This window comes from Saccopteryx bilineata, chromosome X, assembly GCF_036850765.1.
Source record: "Saccopteryx bilineata isolate mSacBil1 chromosome X, mSacBil1_pri_phased_curated, whole genome shotgun sequence".
Lineage (NCBI taxonomy): Eukaryota > Metazoa > Chordata > Mammalia > Chiroptera > Emballonuridae > Saccopteryx > Saccopteryx bilineata.
In genome coordinates, this window is record NC_089502.1 from 141,140,229 (window position 1) to 141,158,907 (window position 18,679).

General features: G+C 43.9%; 1 protein-coding gene across 2 annotated transcripts in view; it reads right to left on the reverse strand.

Annotated features, from left to right (window-relative positions):
* The window catches only part of WWC3 (WWC family member 3), a 111,371-nt gene that overhangs the window by 28,693 nt on the left and 63,999 nt on the right, over window positions 1–18,679 (reverse strand). For both annotated transcript variants that reach the window (XM_066248910.1, XM_066248909.1), the window contains exons 6-8: window positions 11,463–11,592; window positions 8,296–8,430; window positions 5,649–5,722 (exon numbers count right to left, since the gene is read on the reverse strand). In XM_066248910.1, coding sequence (XP_066105007.1) covers window positions 5,649–5,722; window positions 8,296–8,430; window positions 11,463–11,592 — 339 coding nt within the window. The remainder of the gene's footprint in view (window positions 1–5,648; window positions 5,723–8,295; window positions 8,431–11,462; window positions 11,593–18,679) is intronic.

Genomic DNA, 18,679 nt, shown 5'->3' on the forward strand with positions numbered 1-18,679 from the left:
AGCCCGCTGCCACCGCCACCCCTCCCCCCACATCATGCCAGACAGCCCACCACGGGGGCCGGACCCGCTCCTGCCAGTGCCATCACTCCACTTCTGGGTAATACGAGAAAAAAATTTCCAGAAAGTCTCTTTTCTGAAACATCACTTCAGTGAGATTAAATACGTGGAAGCAAAGTGAGGTCATGATTCAAGTTTACAAAAAGAAACTTTTCCAAGTTCATTTTTAAAGAGAACTAAGAACAACATAAAACTGGCGAGGGCTTTTTTCCCTACAAGTCAACTGTATTTTTATTGATTCTTATTTTTGATAGGTAATACATTTTATGGCATATATATAATCTCTCACCAATGCCTTTAAAAGCTTTACAATATATGTCCCCGTGCTCGGGGCACTGAAGGTATGAAAGCAAGTCCTCAGTCAGGCATTCAGGTTTCATGTTTATTATGTGATTTCCAAATTCTATTCCCTGAACAGGTCTAACGTGGAGAGAAGTGAAACAGGAATCGTTTTTCCTTTACTATTTTTGCCCAAACACCTTTTCTGTTACAACTCAGGCACCATTAAACCATGAATGGAAACCTGAACTTAGGCTGCAGACGCTACTCAGACCCTCACAATTTATAGGAAAATCTTAACTATGATTTGAATTTTTCCAAGAAAAAAATGCACTTTTTATAATATGCAATTTGAGGCATTTTTACATATCCCAAATGAAACCAATTATTTGACTCGCAGCTCTATTCTGCGGTCTACTGTATAATTCCGCCTGTTCCTAAAATACTGCTGCTTTCTGGAACATGCCGGCACAGTGTCAGCTTAGAGCCCCACATCTTCCGATTTCAACTACAGTGACAGATTTGATACTCCTTAAGTTTTCTCAGTTTTCTTTTTGTAAATATCTATTTAAATGGAAAGCAAAAGTCAAGAAAATCTCAGCTGAGATCTAAGATAAACAATGAAATCACTTCAGCTGATTAAACTAAATATTGATAAACCAAGGACCATTAGGCTCAACTCTTTAGTCTACTTTGGAAATTCAAGAAGTCTGAATCTAGAATAAGTGGCGTAAGTCTCTACTAATACACGTCCTCTCCGCCCTCACATCTTTTCCCCTTTGAAGGATCTTTAGAGAGCGACTTCTTTAAATGAAAAGCATCCTGCAGGCTTCTTGCTCTTGGCCTGAAGGGGGGGGGCACGACATCAAGGATGCTTTCCTTTGTTTCCCATAGCTGTGTCCCACCCCCAAAGCCCAGATCCACAGTCACTTGAGAAATGAAGAAAAAATCCAAGCGACTGATCAAATTCCACTGGAATACTAACAGTACACTGATTCCTGACAACGGTGAACAGCAGGACTCATCCTGGCAACAAACACTAAGACAGAGAAACTGGATGGCCAAATGTTTTGTTACTATCGGGACAGCAAGTGTTTCTATGGAAACAGCTACAGTTTGTGCACAGTTCCGGAACAAGTGCTCTTCGGTTAAAAATAAGGAGCTATCTGCGTCATCGGGGTTGCTTCAAGACGACTTGCTCTTCCAAATTGGCCTTGAAAAATTCTAAAATTTTTAACCAATAAATTTTAACCAATATTCCTATCATAAGGTCTGCCTTGCAAATCCAGAATGATATTCCCGAATGGAAAGGAAGCAGTTGTTTGGATACATCTCACAGGACCCGGAGTTGCAAACACAAAGTTAGGCATGATAGTGCTGGTTTCTTCTGGAGGATTCTCTAGAAATCACAATTCCATTTGGAATTATGAGTTCCACTCCCACAAACATCCTTTAAATTCAAATATACAGTAGACGAAACCCTTTATTGTCTACAACACAGCATTTTGACAATTTCCCAATGCTGGGAAAAATCTCACATCTAGATACGCAAAGAAAGACTTCTCTGAAGGACATAAAGGCAGAAACTTCTCCCTGGTTTAGAAACGGCAGAGCCTAGGAGGCCATGAGAGGGGTGGAGGGTGTGGGGTGACACTGAGCCCCTCCAAAACACAGGATTGCCTCGCTACCTCGGGACCCTTCCCTTAATTCCACCTGCAAAGTTCCTTCTGCCATGAAAGCAACATAGTCACAAGCTCTGGGGGTGAGGACATGGACATCTCGGGGTGCTGTTGTTCCGCCAGCTCCGGCATTGCGTCAGCAGCTTGCCTTCAGGCCCGGCATGTTTAAGGAGCATGGAGGGGCCCGCATGGCTGGGACAAGGCAAGTAAGCAGGACAGGGGAGTGGGCTAATGCCCTGAGTTAGCAGACCACCTGCTCCTGTAGGCCCTTGTCCACAAACAATAGGGATTTAGGAACAAGACAAGAGTGAGGTTTCCCAGCTGCAGTGCTACTGATCCTCTGGGCCACCTACATCTCAGCTATGAGGTTGCCTGGCACATTGTGGGTTGTTTAGCAGCAACCCTGGGCTCTGCCAACTTGATGCCAGCAGTCACAAGAATCAAAACTGTCCTCTAGGGGGCAAAAATCTCCCTGTCCGTAATTGAGATTGACTGTGAACCTCTAGAGGAATGATGGAATCTCATATACTCTGAAATGATCACTCGTCTGAAAAAAAATTCAGACGCGGCAATTTAACCCAAAGTCACAGATTCATGTTGAGCTGCACCACCAGCACAGAACTGCACCACTGTCACCAGGAAAAGCACACAACTGAGAGAGTGTCCCTGCCAATTACGCTAGTGAAACTTACAAAGAATGGTGACATTTAATAATGCTCAGGGGACTCAGGACTCTCAGTCACCATTGGTGGCAGTGTAAAGCGGGTAAGTCATTTTGGAAGGTAATTTGGTGACATCAAAATCTTCAACGCATGTGTCTCTAGACCCAGACATTTCATGGCTTAGTATCTGTCTGAAGAAACAGTCACGTCTGCAAGGTCGGGCCTGTCAACAGATGTGCTGTTTGTGAAAAGGAAACACTGCAACTATCTAGATGGCCATCCATGGGGGGTGCTTATAACATTACAGAAGGTCTGCAGCATATTTAACTACACTGCCCTTAATTTATTTCAATGTTTACATAAAAGACCAGAAGGTTTCACACTCAATCATTAAGGGTGGAAGATGGGATCAGACCGGGGCAGGAGGGGGTGTCTCTATTGATTGTGCCTTTGACAAAAACAATGTGTGCATGTATTGTTTATGTACTCAATATAAAGAAAACACGTGTACTATATGTGTATGTACATGCATCTATGCCCCGCTGTGTGCACATGCATACTCATACACAACCTGGGTATCCTTACTCCTAGCAGAATCACTGCTCTCCTCACGTATTCCTGTTAGTTGTGAAGGAGTTTATCTCCCCAATAGGTTAAAGAGCACATGTGATCACACCAAACAAGTTCTTCAAAACACCTGGAACAGGGCAGGTGTTGAATAGACATACACTCTCCCAGTTTCCCAAGAAGCCTCTTTGTGTAGCTGACGCTACTGGGTCACTCACCGAGGTCAGCCACTGGGAAACCACACAGGGATGGCCGCGCTAAGATGCCACAATTCCCCAGCACAGAGCAGGGGTTCTCAGCCTTGGCACTAGTGACCCTGGGGCTGGCCATTCTTTGTGTGGGGGCATCCTGTGCACTGGAGGACGGTGAGCAGCGTCCCAGGTGTCCACCCACCAGAAGCCAAATGCACCTCCCCCAGAGCTGTAACAACCAAAAATGCCTCCAGACATGGTCAGAAGTCCCCCTGCTGAAATCACTGCTGGTGGGGAAAGGACAAGCAGTCCTTGTGCAAGCCACCCAGGATGTCTGTGCAACACAGCCCTGACTTTTCACTGTTTCCAGAGCAGTCTGGAATGGCGTTTTGGAGGAGACCCTACTGTCCCACAAAGTTCGAAACACTGGGGACAAGACCCTCCTCTGTAGCTGCAGTGTCTTCCCTACCAGGGTTCTGGCAATCCTGAAATACTACTTTCCTTTAGCAGATCCTGAAGAAGTGCAGCGTCCCCCTTGAATAATTTTCTCAAACACTCAACTTATTACCCAAATGTATTATCTTGACATGCAATCTCTATAAAACAAAGAAATCACTTGCTATGTTTGGTAAATGTCACAGCAAAACACGTAACAATTATGTTCCCTAGTGTAGCAACCACCTAGTTTCTGCCTTTTATACAACACAGCAAATTCCAGCACCCACACTGTGCAGTTCCAGTGGAAACATGCAGGAACGAGCAGAGGAATAGTCAAAGGGACAAGCGCCCTGACAAAGCCCAGCCAGCTCCACAGAAGGAATGCGCCTAGATGGGGAATCCGAGCTCGCAGATAAGCGGCGTGGCTTCACGGGCTTGGCCGCGGTCCACGTGCAAATGGAAAGCCCACCACGAATACCTCGGGAAAAGCCAGGAAGGACTGGGTAGAAGACCTGGGCAAACAAAGGCCCATGTCAGCCCAAGCCGGCCCTCTCGCAGGCAGTCAGATGATCTGTTTTTGTTGCTATTTTTACATTTTCTAAAAGGCAACAGAGTGGATTTCCAGACATACATGAATGATACAGTATACTGAACAGGCCTAACTACTGAGCTTCCAGAAAGAACCCCTTTACTCCTCTTGGCATTCAACTCCTTCTCCCCCTCTCCCCAAGATAACAGTTCCTATGTGACAAGAGAAACTTTAAAAAGATATGCTTTATAGCTTTCCGAAGCATATATTTTGAAATGATTCTTTTATTTTTAATTGATTTTTGTATAGAAAGAGGAAAGGAGAAAGAGAGAGAAACATTGATTTGATGTTCTACTTATTTATGCATCACAGGTTGTCTTTTGCACGTGCCCTGACAGGATGGAACCCACAACCTCGGTGTATCAGGATGATGCTCTAACCATCTGAGCTACCCGGCCAGGGCTGAAATCATTTGTTTTAAGACTCTTGCAGAATGCATAAAAAGAGAAAGTCTCTAAAAATAGGGCACAAAAGCTAGGGCAGAGTCAGAATATTGACAACAGGGAGCCTGCACACATAGGGAGGAACGCGCTGTGTTAGAAATCCCATGTGCCGTGGGGACTGCTGCCGCCTCTCAATTTTGCTCATGCCCTGTGGATAAGACTGGGAGGGAGAGAGAGAAAGACAAATTTGAAAATGCACAAACAAGGTCAAGCCTCAATTTTCAGAAGGCAGGTGATTTACAACACAGGTTAACAGAAATGACTCCTTTTTCAATTCTCTTCATCAAAATGAAATAGATTAGGTACCGCTACCCCCTGTTGACCTAATCCTTATGAAACCTTCTTTAAAACCAAGATACATGACTTGTTCCATTATTTTGTGAGATTTAGAAACCACATATTTAAAAGATAAAGCCATTTTTGAGTAAGCTGGTCTGAGAGGCTGATGCTGAGATGAAAGGGAGGGAGGGGAGAAGGGAGGTGGGGAGGTGGGGAGACAGGGAGGCGGGAGGTGGGCAGAACTAAGTATATATTTGCAGTATCGAGAATTTCACCATTGCAAATGCACATGAAATTCTATGTATTAAGAAGCTACATATAAACAAAGACCCTTTATGTTGTTATTTATCCAGACCCTGTTTTCTGATAAAAAGTGGACAATCACACACTGGAATGCTGACAAAGGTCTGTCCACAGGAGAAAGGAAGAAAAAGAAAACAAGATTTGAAAAAGGAGCTTCTCACCTCTTCCTGGCTTCCTCATACTGCCAATTAAGCCTGACCCGGTCCACAAGTCTTGTTTTATCGTCGAAGACGAACTTTCCAAAACAGAGGGGGAGAGAAGGAAAACATTAGAAACATATTTTCAAAACAGAGAATTCATTTAAACTTTCAGTAACAATGAAGAATATTTTCATTCATCCTTCAGTTTCCGGTCTGCAAAGGTCTAGGAGGAAATACACCAGATACTACTCAGCAGCCAGCTACCTCTGATTGGGAGGGTTGGGACTGGGACTGGAAAACTTTGGTTTTCCCAACACTGGTGGGTTTGTAAAAAAACAGTGAAAGTGTATTCATTTATTGTGTAATTCCAAAAAACAGATTAAGTTTTGTGAGAAATACAGAATTACTTGATAAAAGTTGATATAAAGGCAAAAAAAGTCCATTTTGTGCAGTATAATCTCTCATTCCTGAACAAATACAAATGATACTGTTCTAAGAGGTCACCAGATCTGAAGATGACGGCCTAGCTGTGCGAGGCATGGGCTACAGGGTGCCTCCGAATATTACATGGCCTGTTAAAGAACCAAAGAAAAGGGGAGCCCGAAAGTGGGGCACACTGCCTTCAAAGTTGGACTTGAAATGCTATGCTCCATTGTGATCACTAGTTGTACCTAAACATTTTCATCCTAATTACACTGAAGTCAACAAATCCCTAAAGAAAAGGAAAAAAAGACCATATGGGGAGGTTGCTATAGCTCACCTTGGTTAATTCTCCCTTCATTCCTAGAAATACACACTTAGTTCCAATAAATCATCTCCATTTGTAGATCTGACCTTATTAGACCACATATTATGGGCACTAAGTTTTTTATTTTTTTAAAAATAGTATTATGTCAACAAATATTTGAAAATATTCTACTTGAGTGATTAGTGATGAATTTATTGATACACATCATATAAGTGCACCCACGCAGTTCAAACCCGTATTGGTCAAGGGGGCCACTGTATTTTTCTATAACAACATGATGTTGTAGAAACCACAGGGGTTTAGGGATCAGTATCTTGACTCAAACTCACACCTGCCTCTCCCTAACTACATGACTAGATAATCTGCCACCTTGATCCCCTCATCTGTCACAAGAGGATGGCAACAATTACTTAAATCGAGATAAGAGCCATGTAGCTGCCAACCCAAGCCAACTCCAGGAAAGTCACCAACAGTGATAATTCACTGCTGAAGTTATCCCAACAGCATAACCAGCCAATCTACCCTGACATTTCCGGAAAACCATTAGATTTTGTTAACCAATGTTGCTCCAATAAATTTAATTTTTTAAAAAAGAAAAACACTAGAAGACCTTTGAACTAACCTGTTTCTCTCAAACTAGTTAAGAGTCTCTAAAGTCTAATTCTAACCTTATGATAAGCAGCAATGAATTATTCATGGAATTCACTGAGTCTTGTACTTCTTTGCTTCCCTCCTGCCAAAATCTTTAGGCAAAAAATGCCAGACATTTTTGACTTACAGACTCTTCTCATGGTGACTGTATTCTTTAAACTAAAGATGCCTAGTCAAAAATGTCCAATCCTACCTTTAAGAACAGTGAGGGGAAAACTGAAAATAGGGCTATTCCAGGACACCCAAGACATAAGAAGTCATTATTTTCTAACATTATATTCCCCTCAAAGAGGTACTATTTGCCAAAATTTCCAAATACTAGCTCATTATTTAAAACCCAGACGTTTTTGTCAATAATTTTTCCCTCTCTTTTTTCTTTTTTCATTTAATCTGGGGGAGGCACTCTGCATTCCATGGATATTTCATCTTTACCTAATAAGCCCAAAGGAAAAGAAGCCATTCAAACTGTCTTTCCATTTGTAACAAATAAATGATAAGCTTCCCTCAGTCACATTACAGTAGTAGGGTCTTCAAGTATTCACCACCCTGCAGCAATGATGACTGCCAACTTTACTTCTGTGGCTAACCCAAGATTTCACTTATCATCAAAAAGGGGCATATTGATATTCTTTCAAGTTCCAAACAAAATTAATTTTAGTTCAATTCAATTTTCTGACGTTCTTTTAGGAAAAAAAAATAGCACCAAAGTATAAGCCAAGGGTGAAACAGCCACAGAGCCTTTGAAAATCATTGGCCTAAGCCAGAGCTCAGCAAACTAAGGCCGGAAGGCCCAATCAGGCCCACCACCTGCTTTTGTAAATAAAGTTTTATTGGAACACAGCCCCGTCCACTAGCTTACATATCGCCCATGGCTGCTTTTGCATTATAACACAGTTGAGCAGGTGTGACAGAGACTACACGGCTGGCAAGGCCTAAAATATTTACTTTCTGGACAAAATATTTACAGACAAAATTACCTGATACATACCCTAAAAAGTCATGTCTGTCAAAAAAAGAAATTGAAACTCAATTCAAAAGGATTCTGCCATTTTTAAGAATCCGAATCACAAAGAGATAATAAGCAATTTAATTGCATCCTAGGCCACTGAACCTTCACGGCTAGATGTGAAAAACAATATGTTTTCTTCAAACTTAATGGCACAAAATGCAAAACATTTCTGAAGAGAAGTGGAAAATTAAAGTAGTGATGGTGACACAAAAGCAGCCCTTCTGTGTCAGCCCACTCAGTCCGTCCCCCAGCGAGCGTACCTCTCCGATGATGTCAGTCTGAGAGCCAGCGTCACAGTACTGGTGAGCGTCGCCGCCTGGGTGGTGGGGCAGCTCTGGCAGCGGGTCGGTAAGAGAGAAGTTATTCCTGAAGCCATCGGTGAGCTTGGCCAGGCTCTGCAACAGAGTGAACGAGCCCCTTGAGCCGAAATAGTAATGCCCCCCTCCCTCCACAGGCAGTCATCTCATTCCGGGTTCAGGTCGGCAGCTTCAGTGCTGGAGTCTGGCCACCCCAACTTCCTCCTCATTAGATGTAAAAGAAATGTCCAGCACCACATGGCCCTTTAATAAAATTCTCAGTGATTGAAATCAGATAGCAACTGAGTCCTCCTGGCAGTACACGAAAAATAGAACTGTGGTACCATTTTTAATGTTTTCCTAAACATTGTGTTTCCTTTAAAAAAAAAAAAGCATCCCTCCTAAAAAACCCAAGCTCATAGAACCGAAGAGTAGAATAGGGGGAGGGCAAAATAGGGAGATGTCAGTCAAAGGTAAGAATTTGCAGTTATCCATAAGTCCCAGGGATGTAATGGACGGCATGGGGACTACAGTGAACACTGCTAGGTGGCATATTTGCAAGATGCTAAGAGAGTAGATCTCAGGAGTCCTCACCATACATTCACACACACACACACACACACACACACACACACACACACACACACACGTAACTCTGAGGCGATGGAGATGTTAACTAACTTGTTCGCGGCAATCATTTCACAATATATATGTATATCAAATTATCACATGCTGCACCTTAAATTTATATAATTTGGTTTGTGAACTATACCCCAAATAAAGCAAGGGGGTCATTCACATCCCGAATGTTCTATCAATAAATGAGTCTGAGATGAATGGTCCCTTGAGATCTCTATAAACCACACAGAAGGTGAAAACAGCTCCTAGACGATATTTACACACTTTTATAACCTGAATTTTCAATCATGGTTCTAGATAGTCAAAAGTCACCTCATATGTATGTTAGTTTGTCAAAATTCAGAGTAAATATGTATTCTGGAGACTGGACCCCCTTTGGGGGAAAGTTAAAAAAAATCAGATTTTCTACAATTTTTTAGAAGACTATTTCTACAGACACCAGGATGCGCAGGTAGAGTCTAGCAAGTAGCTGGCTCTGGATCTAGACAAAGACACCCTGGAATGGGCCAATATTGTTAAGTTCATAAAAAAAGACATAACAGCTTAGTTGATTTGACTAGAAGAGGATGTTTCCCATGCAACCTAAGGGTGAAACATCCACAGAGCCTTTGAAAATCATTGGTCTAAACCAGAGCTCAGCAAACTAAGGCCAGAAGGCCTAATCAGGCCGCCACCTGCTTTTGTAAATAAAGTTTTATTGGAACACAGCCCTGTCCACTAATTTACACATTGCCCATGGCTGCTTTTGCGTTACAACAACACTGTTGAGTAGGTGTGGCAGAGACTACACAGCCTGCAAGGCCTAAAATATTTACTATCTGGACCTTTACAGAAAAAATTAGCTGATCCATGCTCTAAAACAGGGGTCTCAAACTCAACTCAGCATGTGGGCCGCAGAGCAAGATCACAGACGTTCAGCGAGCCGCACTAGGTCTACAAAAGGAAACTGTTATGCAACACTTTTCTCACTGCAGTTGAAAACAAAAAAAAATCAGTACAACAAGCACAATCGTACATGCAGTTTACTCAGTGTCACAAAACAACCAGAAACTGTAGTTCGCATCACAACTGCTGTTAACTAAGCTAATATCTAGCTAGGATGCTAGAGAAATGAAAAATACAAGTAGGCCCCTAGGCTTACTTAATTTTATCCAAAATATTTTGAACTTCGTGGATTAGTCTGCGGGCTGAACAAAATTGTTCGGCGGGCCGCGAGTTTGAGACCCCTGCTCTAAAAAGTAATGTCTGCCAAGAAAACATCTCAACTCCAACAAGTCTCTCTCCTCCTTGACCGAAGGAAGCAATGCCCTCCAAGACAATCACCTGTGCACCTGTTTCATTTGGCTGGTGAATTTGAGCTCTGCTTCCAATATCCTCCTGTGTCTTACTGCAGGATCAAGACAAGTGCCTACCAAGCACTAGATACTCATTTAGTGTGTTAAGCAAAAAAGAAAAGTCACAACAGAAACAACTAGCTGCATACCAGCATGGAGCAAAAAGGCCAGTGTGCATCTGTTTGCAAAAAGTCATGTTTTTCTAAAAATAAAATAATTGAATATGTAAAAAATAAAATAAAGCAACATAAAGATACAATGATCCAGCCATCTAATTAAATCTATGCACGTGGTAGAACACTATGTAGCTGCATCAAGGGATGCAGACGCCCTTGTGTGCAGAAATAGAGAAAGGTACAGGGTGCATCGCTGCATGAAAAAGCTGGTTCGGATCAGTGGCGCGGTCCTAGCTGTCCATGAGGGCAGCTGAGCATGTGTTCACATTGTTCTGTGTCTGCAGAAACACGGCCAGGGGCCGCAGGCAGTGAGAGAAAGGGGAGATAGCAAGACTTCTCATAGACTTTTTGAATTATTTTGATTTGATTATCATGTTCAAGTCCCAGCCCCTAGGACCTGTGAACTTGAGTTGAATGGAAAGAGTCTTCGCAGATAGAATCAAGTTAAGACGAGGTTATATGGAATTTAGAGTGGGCTCTAATCCAATGATTAGTGTCTTCATAAGACAAGAAAATTTAGACACAGGGAGAACACCATGTGACAACCAAGGCAGAGATTAGAGTGATACATCTACAAACCAACCAAGAGACACAGGATTGCCAGCAAACCACCAGAAGCTACCGAGACAGGAAGGAGCCTCCTCTAGGCTTCAGAGAAAGCACGGCTCTGCCGATGCCCTGATTTCAGACTTCTGGTCTCTAGATTCTGAGAGAATCAATTTCTGTTGTTCTAAGCCACCTGGTGTTATGATACTGTGCTGTGGCAGCCCTAAAAAGCTAATACGCATTATTTTAAATATATATGTATACACACACATAAAAGATCTCTATGTACACATAATATTATATACATGCATGTCTTAAAATATATATGAATTGTGCATGTCATAAATATATAATATTTTTTAAATTCTAAATAAAGGAAAAATAGACAAGTGGGCAGGCAAATGGACACGGGCTCTGAAAAGCACTGGCCTCTTACCTGCATCAGGTCTCGCCTCTCCTTCTTGCTGGTACAAATGGCTTTCTTGATGGTCCGGAGCTCACTCATTATAGCCTGGGCCTCATCCAGCTTGTAGCTGGTGTGAGCATTGGACATCTTACGATCAATTCTGGTTAAAAAAGAAAAATACTGTCATTCCATGTGAAATGATCACATTCCACTGAACACTATACAGACCCAGCTTCACAGAAAGGTAGGAAACAGTGCAAACAATATTTTGGCAAAGGAAGACGGACGGGACTTGTGCCGCGGCAGGTGAGGACGACATTCCAGTCAGGATTCTACTAATGACGAGGCAACGAGACCATCTGCTTGAGAAACTGCCTGAGATTTTAAACTCCCCGCTCTGAGAGGGTCACGTCTTACTCATCTATCACCTGCACCTGGTCAGGAATGTTCACTAAATAAACATACAGCTGAGTTCTCTGTGTGCAAGGGGGATATAAGGGAAACAGCAAAAAGTAGTGAACTTTCATTAAGAATGTCGTGTACAAGAGTTGGGAAATCTTATGTCTCCTCTGTATGTCTCTTTCTTTGAGCTCTCCTGGGTCTAATTTATCACCCTCTCTCTACTACTCACTTCCTCTTCTCTTTCCTTCGATCCAAACGTCCCTTCGCCTTTCCTTCCTTCCCTGCATTCAACCTTCCTTCCCTCCTGCCTTCCTTTGCTCCAGCATTCCCATTTCCTTCCTTCTTCCTTCTCACCCTTCCTTCCTTTTTCTTTTCCTTTCATTTCCTCCCTCCCTCCCTCCCTCCCTCCCTCCCTCCCTTCCTTCCTTCCTTCCTCTCATCCTCCCTTCCCTCCCCCTTCCCTGCCTTCAAGCCCACCCTCCCACCCACCCCTGTGGGCACAGGCCTGGTTCTGGCTAGTAGAGGCAGAGCACTGACCAAGATGACGCTTGGCTCTGGCCTTCTAAGAGCAGGCAGTCCCCTTAGCTGCATGTTCTCTGTCACGTCCTCCATTCCTGAGGCCTAAGTCTTAGGAGCCCTCAGGGCTAAAGAAGTTGGAATACTCCAGTCAAGAAGTGGAATGCACTCCTCTGGAAAGCCGTCCAATGCTTCTCAGGTTCCGGCTCCACAATTACGCAGCTCTGGTTCTAAGGTGTGGCCCCAGTTAACTGGACATCCAGACCCTTAACAGCCAGCCCAAAGGCCCTCACTTTCCACTCACAAAAGCACCCTGGCATGCTAGTGAGTTCAAGTAACGCTCCAGTTGCACAGTGGGGCCCTGGGCAAGTCACTCACCTCACCTCTTTAAACCTGGTTTCCACAGGTCTCACAGGGGGATGCTAAGAATGTGTCTCCTGTTTAATGAGAAGATGTAAGGAAAGGGCTGACCTAGCAGAGGCCTGGCGTGTCCTGTTTGTGGTGATTATTACTACTATCAGGACGGTGCTGAATATACTTACTCATGGAGAAAAAGTAAACAATTCACCAACTCCGGTACTTTATTATCATTAACAAATTCCTGGCCACATGCGTCACAACTCACAGCAAAACTAAGCGCCAGAGCTGATCTGAGCTGTCAACGGCCGTGGAATGAGAGAAGGACAAATAGAATGAGCAGGAAACCATCCCCTCCCTTTGGGAATGGGCTTCAGGGCTCGGCAGCAGTGCTGTGACTGCCATCGATTACAAATCAAATATTTATGAAAACTGGTCCCAAGTCCTCTTCCACAGAGAGCAGATGAAGGAGCACCATAGCGCCCCACACAGTAAAGGGTGACATCCCTAAATCCTAACACAGCTTGACCATGTGTTCTTCCACTTCAGCTAGTCTACAGAGAACCAAGAGTCTGTAACGTAAGACAGAAACAAAAGGCCATCCATCTCACATCTGCCAAGGAAGTGGCCTGACTTTTCTCGCAGAAAGAAATCTAGACTCATTTACATAATCATGTCTTCTTTATTCATCTTCTGATCAAAGGCTTCCCAATCTGTCTCATTTATGTCACAAACCACAAACCACATAGGCTGATGAAGTCTGTAGAAAATGACTACAGCATTTTCAGACTAAAAGAAACCTAAGGCCAGAAAAGTCTGATTTCTCCGTAACAATTAATGGCCACCACCTCTGTTAACCAGGTCCAATGGCTGCTCCAGAATGAAACATCCAGCCAGGAGCTCATCACCCAACACTGACACCCACATGGAGAAAGGAAACTCGATTGCCTTAAAGCTGTTTCACTTGCTTAAAATCAGGGCTAGTCAAAGAGCCACAGACACACAGCCACCGTTCAGGCTGCGATGAGGGACGCTAACCACGTCAACTCCAGCTCTGGACTGAAGCGCTGTGATTTCCTTTTGGTTTTTAGCAGCTGTAATGCCTAACTGTGGCCAGCAGTCCCTCAAGGCACCAGGTTCTACACTGGGAACAGCTGCCACACAGAGGAAAACAGGCTGCAATTAGCATCGGGGGAGGATGAGTAGCCCTGTAACTGTCCCATCGGCGGGCACAGCAGAGTGCCTAGAAGTTCAACTTCAAGGCCACAGACTGGGCTCTGGCTTAGCTCTCCCAAAGGGCTCCGAGTCCTTGAAGAAGAATGAAGCCCGGCCTAGAGCAGCTGTTTTCACTCAGTTCCGAAGATGTCCCCATGTGGTGAGCAGGAGTAGCTAAAGGGAGAGCCTGCTAGGGCTTGAGGACCCATGGCCTTGCTTCAGCAAGCACCTCCCCCCTTTGCAGTCTCAGCTGTTCTGGTTCTACAGAACATGTTGTTTGTAGAACATGTTGTTTGTAGAACGGGGCAGGAAAGGGAAAGATTCCACTGTTAAAAAAGTGTGAAAGCTATTAGAGAATATAATCTCAATGTTCTAAAAATTTCTGAAATACTATCATTTAAAAAGTTATATATTATTGTAAAACATACAATTACATAATAAAAGGTATTATATATTATCTAAATATAATTATATAAACATTTATAGTATATGTAATTTGATTACATTACATGAATAGCATATTAAAATAGCTCAATGCCTGACTGGTGGTGGCACAATGAATAGAGCATCAACCTGGGATGCTGAGGTCCCAGGTTCAAAATCCTGAGGTTGCTGGCTTGAGCGCAGGCTCACCAGCTTGAGTGCGGAGTTACCAGCTTGAGTGCAGGATCATAGACACAACCCCATGGTCACTGGCTTGAGCCCAAAGGTCACTGGCTTGAAGCCCAAGGTCTCTGGCTTGAAGCCCAAGGTGGCTGGCTTGAGCCCAAGGTCTCTGGCTTGAGCAAGTGGTCACGGGTTTGTCTGGAGCCCCCTGGATCAAGGTACGTATGAGAAGCAATAAACAACTAAAGTGACGCAACTATGAGTTGATGTTTCTGATCTTTCACCCTTCTTGTCTGTCTCTGTCTCTCCTCTCTTGCTAAGAAAATTTTTTTTAATTAAAAAAAATAGTTCAATGTATCAAGAACCTATCAGGTCAGTGGTCCTCAACCCCCGGGCCGCAGACCGGTACCAGTCTGTGGGCCATTTGGTACCAGTCCACTGGTCCGCAGAGAAAGAATAAATAACTTACATTATTTCCGTTTTATTTATATTTAAGTCTGAACGATGTTTTATTTTTTAAAAATGACCAGATTCCCTCTGTTATATCCGTCTAAGACTCACTCTTGATGCTTGTCTCAGTCACGTGATACATTTATCCGTCCCACCCTAAAGGCCGGTCCATGAAAATATTTTCTGACATTAAACCGGTCTGTGGCCCAAAAAAGGTTGGGGACCACTGTATTAGGTGACAATGTCATGCTATGTGCTTTACCTTTGTCACCTCTTTTAATCCCCCTCAATGGCTTTTCAAGATAAACATAATCTTCTCAGATTTTATAATGACAAAAACTGAGGCTCAGAGAGATTAACTAAGTGGCCCAAGATGACAAGCTAAGATCTGGTAGAGCCAAGATCCAAACCCCCATCTAATTCTCAAGTCTGCATCGGATGTCCCCTGATATCCCAGGTGGATCCCTACTCAGAGTGGCCATGCCAGGGTCCACCAGCTTTTATATGAACAAGAAATGTTTCACAAAATTCAAGCTAATCCCATTTTTAAATTTGATCAATTTTCATCTAACAAAACTTCAAAGGACAGGAAAGCTCTTCCTTCACAGCTGCAAAATTCATTTGGGAGTTTTCTCCCTATTTTCAAATTCCTTCTAGAACTTTGGTCAAACTCAATGATTTGGTATTTTCTAAAATATTAATATATTCCATTTCATAAAGAAAATCATAACATCTGACTGCCAAACAACTTTTTTTTTTATTTTAACTGAGTCCAAGACAGTGCGCTTATGTCTCAAAAAAATGACAGAAAATTGATAATGCACAACAAAAAGTGGTACTAATCAGGAAGTAAGTTACTATGCAGTGTGCTACGATCTTCATTTTATGTCCCCCCCCCCAAATCTCACATGCTGGAACACAGTGTGATGGTGTTAGGAGGTGAGGCCTTTGTGAGGTGATCCAGTCACAGGGGAAAAGTTGTCACAAATGGGATTAGTGTCCTCATAAGAGACGCCAGAGAGCTGCCCTGCCCCTTCCAACACGGTGAGGACACAGCAAGAAGGTGGCCACTCATGAACTGGGAAGCGGGCTCTCACTGATCATGAAGGCACCCTGATCTTGGGCTCCCGGCCTCCAGAACTAGGGAAAATACTACTCTGTTGTTTATAAGCTGCCCAGTCTGTGGTACTGTTGTGATAGCAACCCAAATGGACTAAAGCACAGTGTAAAGAAAACTCAGTCCACAGAATCTAGTCTTTACTTTTCACCTCTGAACATCCTGCAGCAGCTCTGGGGAGATGGGTGACTGGCTCAAGGTCACACATCCAGTAAACAGCACAGAGAGGCTCACACTGAGGCCCCTCATGCCAGCACTCATCCACCTCACCACCAGGTAAGCAATGCACTCGTCAAGGCCTCCGAACCTACACAGAGCCAAACCTGAAGGCCACCCACACAGCCAGTCAAATGCCATGCCGACCTAAGCTGGTGCTCCCTCTAGTCTGCCCTTGAAAGCAATGGTTCGAGAGAAAAGGAGAAGGTGCAGCCTTGAATGATGGCCATAGTACCATTGAGAAGGCATTTTTGAGATGTTTATCAGCACTCTCTTCCTTCCGCTGCCCTAAAATTTCCATATTTGTTGTTCAATTTAAGATGTCAAGAGAACTGCACTGGCAAAAGTAAAAGCAAATGACTTCTTAAACCCACATCTTGAAGAAAAGGGCTGCCAGGCCTCTAAAGATATTCCATGTTAATACCACACATTACAACCCAAAAGAATGAGAAGTTTTGTTACAACTCTACCTTTTACATCACCAGCTCTGGCAGGGGGCCTTGAATGAACCTCAGAAAGCTTCCGGCAGCCTTCTATCAACAGCAGGTCCTGTGTGGAGCGCCAGACCTGTCCCACCGCGGAACAATGCTCTTTTTGTTTCCGCCCCCATTTCTGTATGTTTTAGTGTTATCTGAGCAGTGCTGGGCTTTTCGCATGGGCTGTACCTTATGTGCTGTGTTAACGGGATATTGTTGGTCTAAGCCTGTTCTAACTGTGAACAATCCTACTCTCTTCTGAAACCACAAAATCCCCTTGGGCAGAAAACGCTAATTCTAATATCTAATACTGCCTCATTCTGGTAGTGAGTGCTCAGAAGAGATAAGTCACTCTTATTTAAGGACATATAAGTTTAACTTCACTCAAAGCACCCCAACAGGACAGAAGTTCATCAAGCAATTAAAAGGCTTGAAGCGAAGAGGCCACCTGGCTACAAACATACCTCATAGAAACTGAGTACTGAAACATTGTTTACAGTCCTTGTCTGTGATTTGAACAGCGGTAACAAGAAACAGTATTTCTTAAAACACAACATGCAGTAGGGAAGGAAACGCTAGAGGGCGATTAATAGGAAGGTGACTGGACGGTTTACAGAGACCTCCCCAAGATCCTCACAGTCTAGGCTCTCACGCTGAGGGCTCCAGTGTCCAAGAACGAAGGGAATTGTGGGATGGCTCCCAGCAGACAGGAGCTGTGCCATCAGCCACTCAGCACAGTACCTGGGGCCCAATCCATTCATTCCACAGAGCCCTGCCCTGTGCCTAGAGCTGTCTGGGTCCTGAGGCTGAGCAGGGACCAAGGCCAAGCCCTTGTCCTCATGCAGCATTATGTTAGCCTAAGAGATAGACATCTAAAAAATAAAGTTTTAAGAAAAACAAAGCTGGCTTTGGGAATAGAATGGGACAGAGAGGGTTCCTTTTTAGATACAGTGGTTAAGCAAGGGTCTTGTTGAGATGCCATTTGTTCAGAGAACTAGGGAAGGGGCAGAACAGGCATATGAAAATTTGGGGGGAAAGAATCAGCACGGTGGCCAGCAGGGTAGCCAGGGGGTTGGTATAGATGACTGAGGGTATGACTAGGGGGAAGTGAGATCATCTAGAGTCTGTACTATAGCCCAAGTAAGAGAGAGAAAGCCACTTAGAGCCACCAGCAGAGGAGATATTTCAAAAGAATCCCCATGGCTAGAGTGGGGAAATGGTGAGCCATCGCAGCAGCTCAGCGCGGTCACAGCAGAAGCTGTGAGAATGGAGTGAGGCCAGGTATGGAAAGAGCACACTGTGAAAGACAGACAGTAAGAAGGCAGTCAGAAACATGCCTCCCAGCCCCGCAAAGCATCCTGGACCATCGTGCCAGCACTCGGGGACAGGATAGGTGTCATGGCGGAAAAAGGCTTCAATGGCACATAAGCGTGGGAAACTCAGGGTGAAGCAATGTTAAATGAGCCTCCTGGCTGCAGGACAACTCGGAATCTAACACGAGGTACATTCCAGATCTGCAGGAGATCTAGAATAACTAGAGAGGGAAATCTCCCCACGGCCGTTGGCACACTCGGCACGTTCTTGTGCATCACCCATCTGGGAAACTAGTTCGGAGTCCTCCCCCTGTGCCCTTGGATGCTAGTAATGAGTTACAGTAAGATAATTTTTCAAAACAAGCTTCAGCAATGTCAGCGCAGCAGAACCCAGTAGCTCTTTCACTGGAAAAGCCCAATTTTTCTGAAGACTTTTTAATCAAAACTGTTGCTCCTACTTTCTGAAGACTTTTTTAAAGGGCCTCAAGAGAAATGCAAATGACAACTACACTGAGATACTATCTCTCACCTGCGAGACTGGCAAAAATGCAAAAGCCTGACAACACGTTCTGCTGGCAA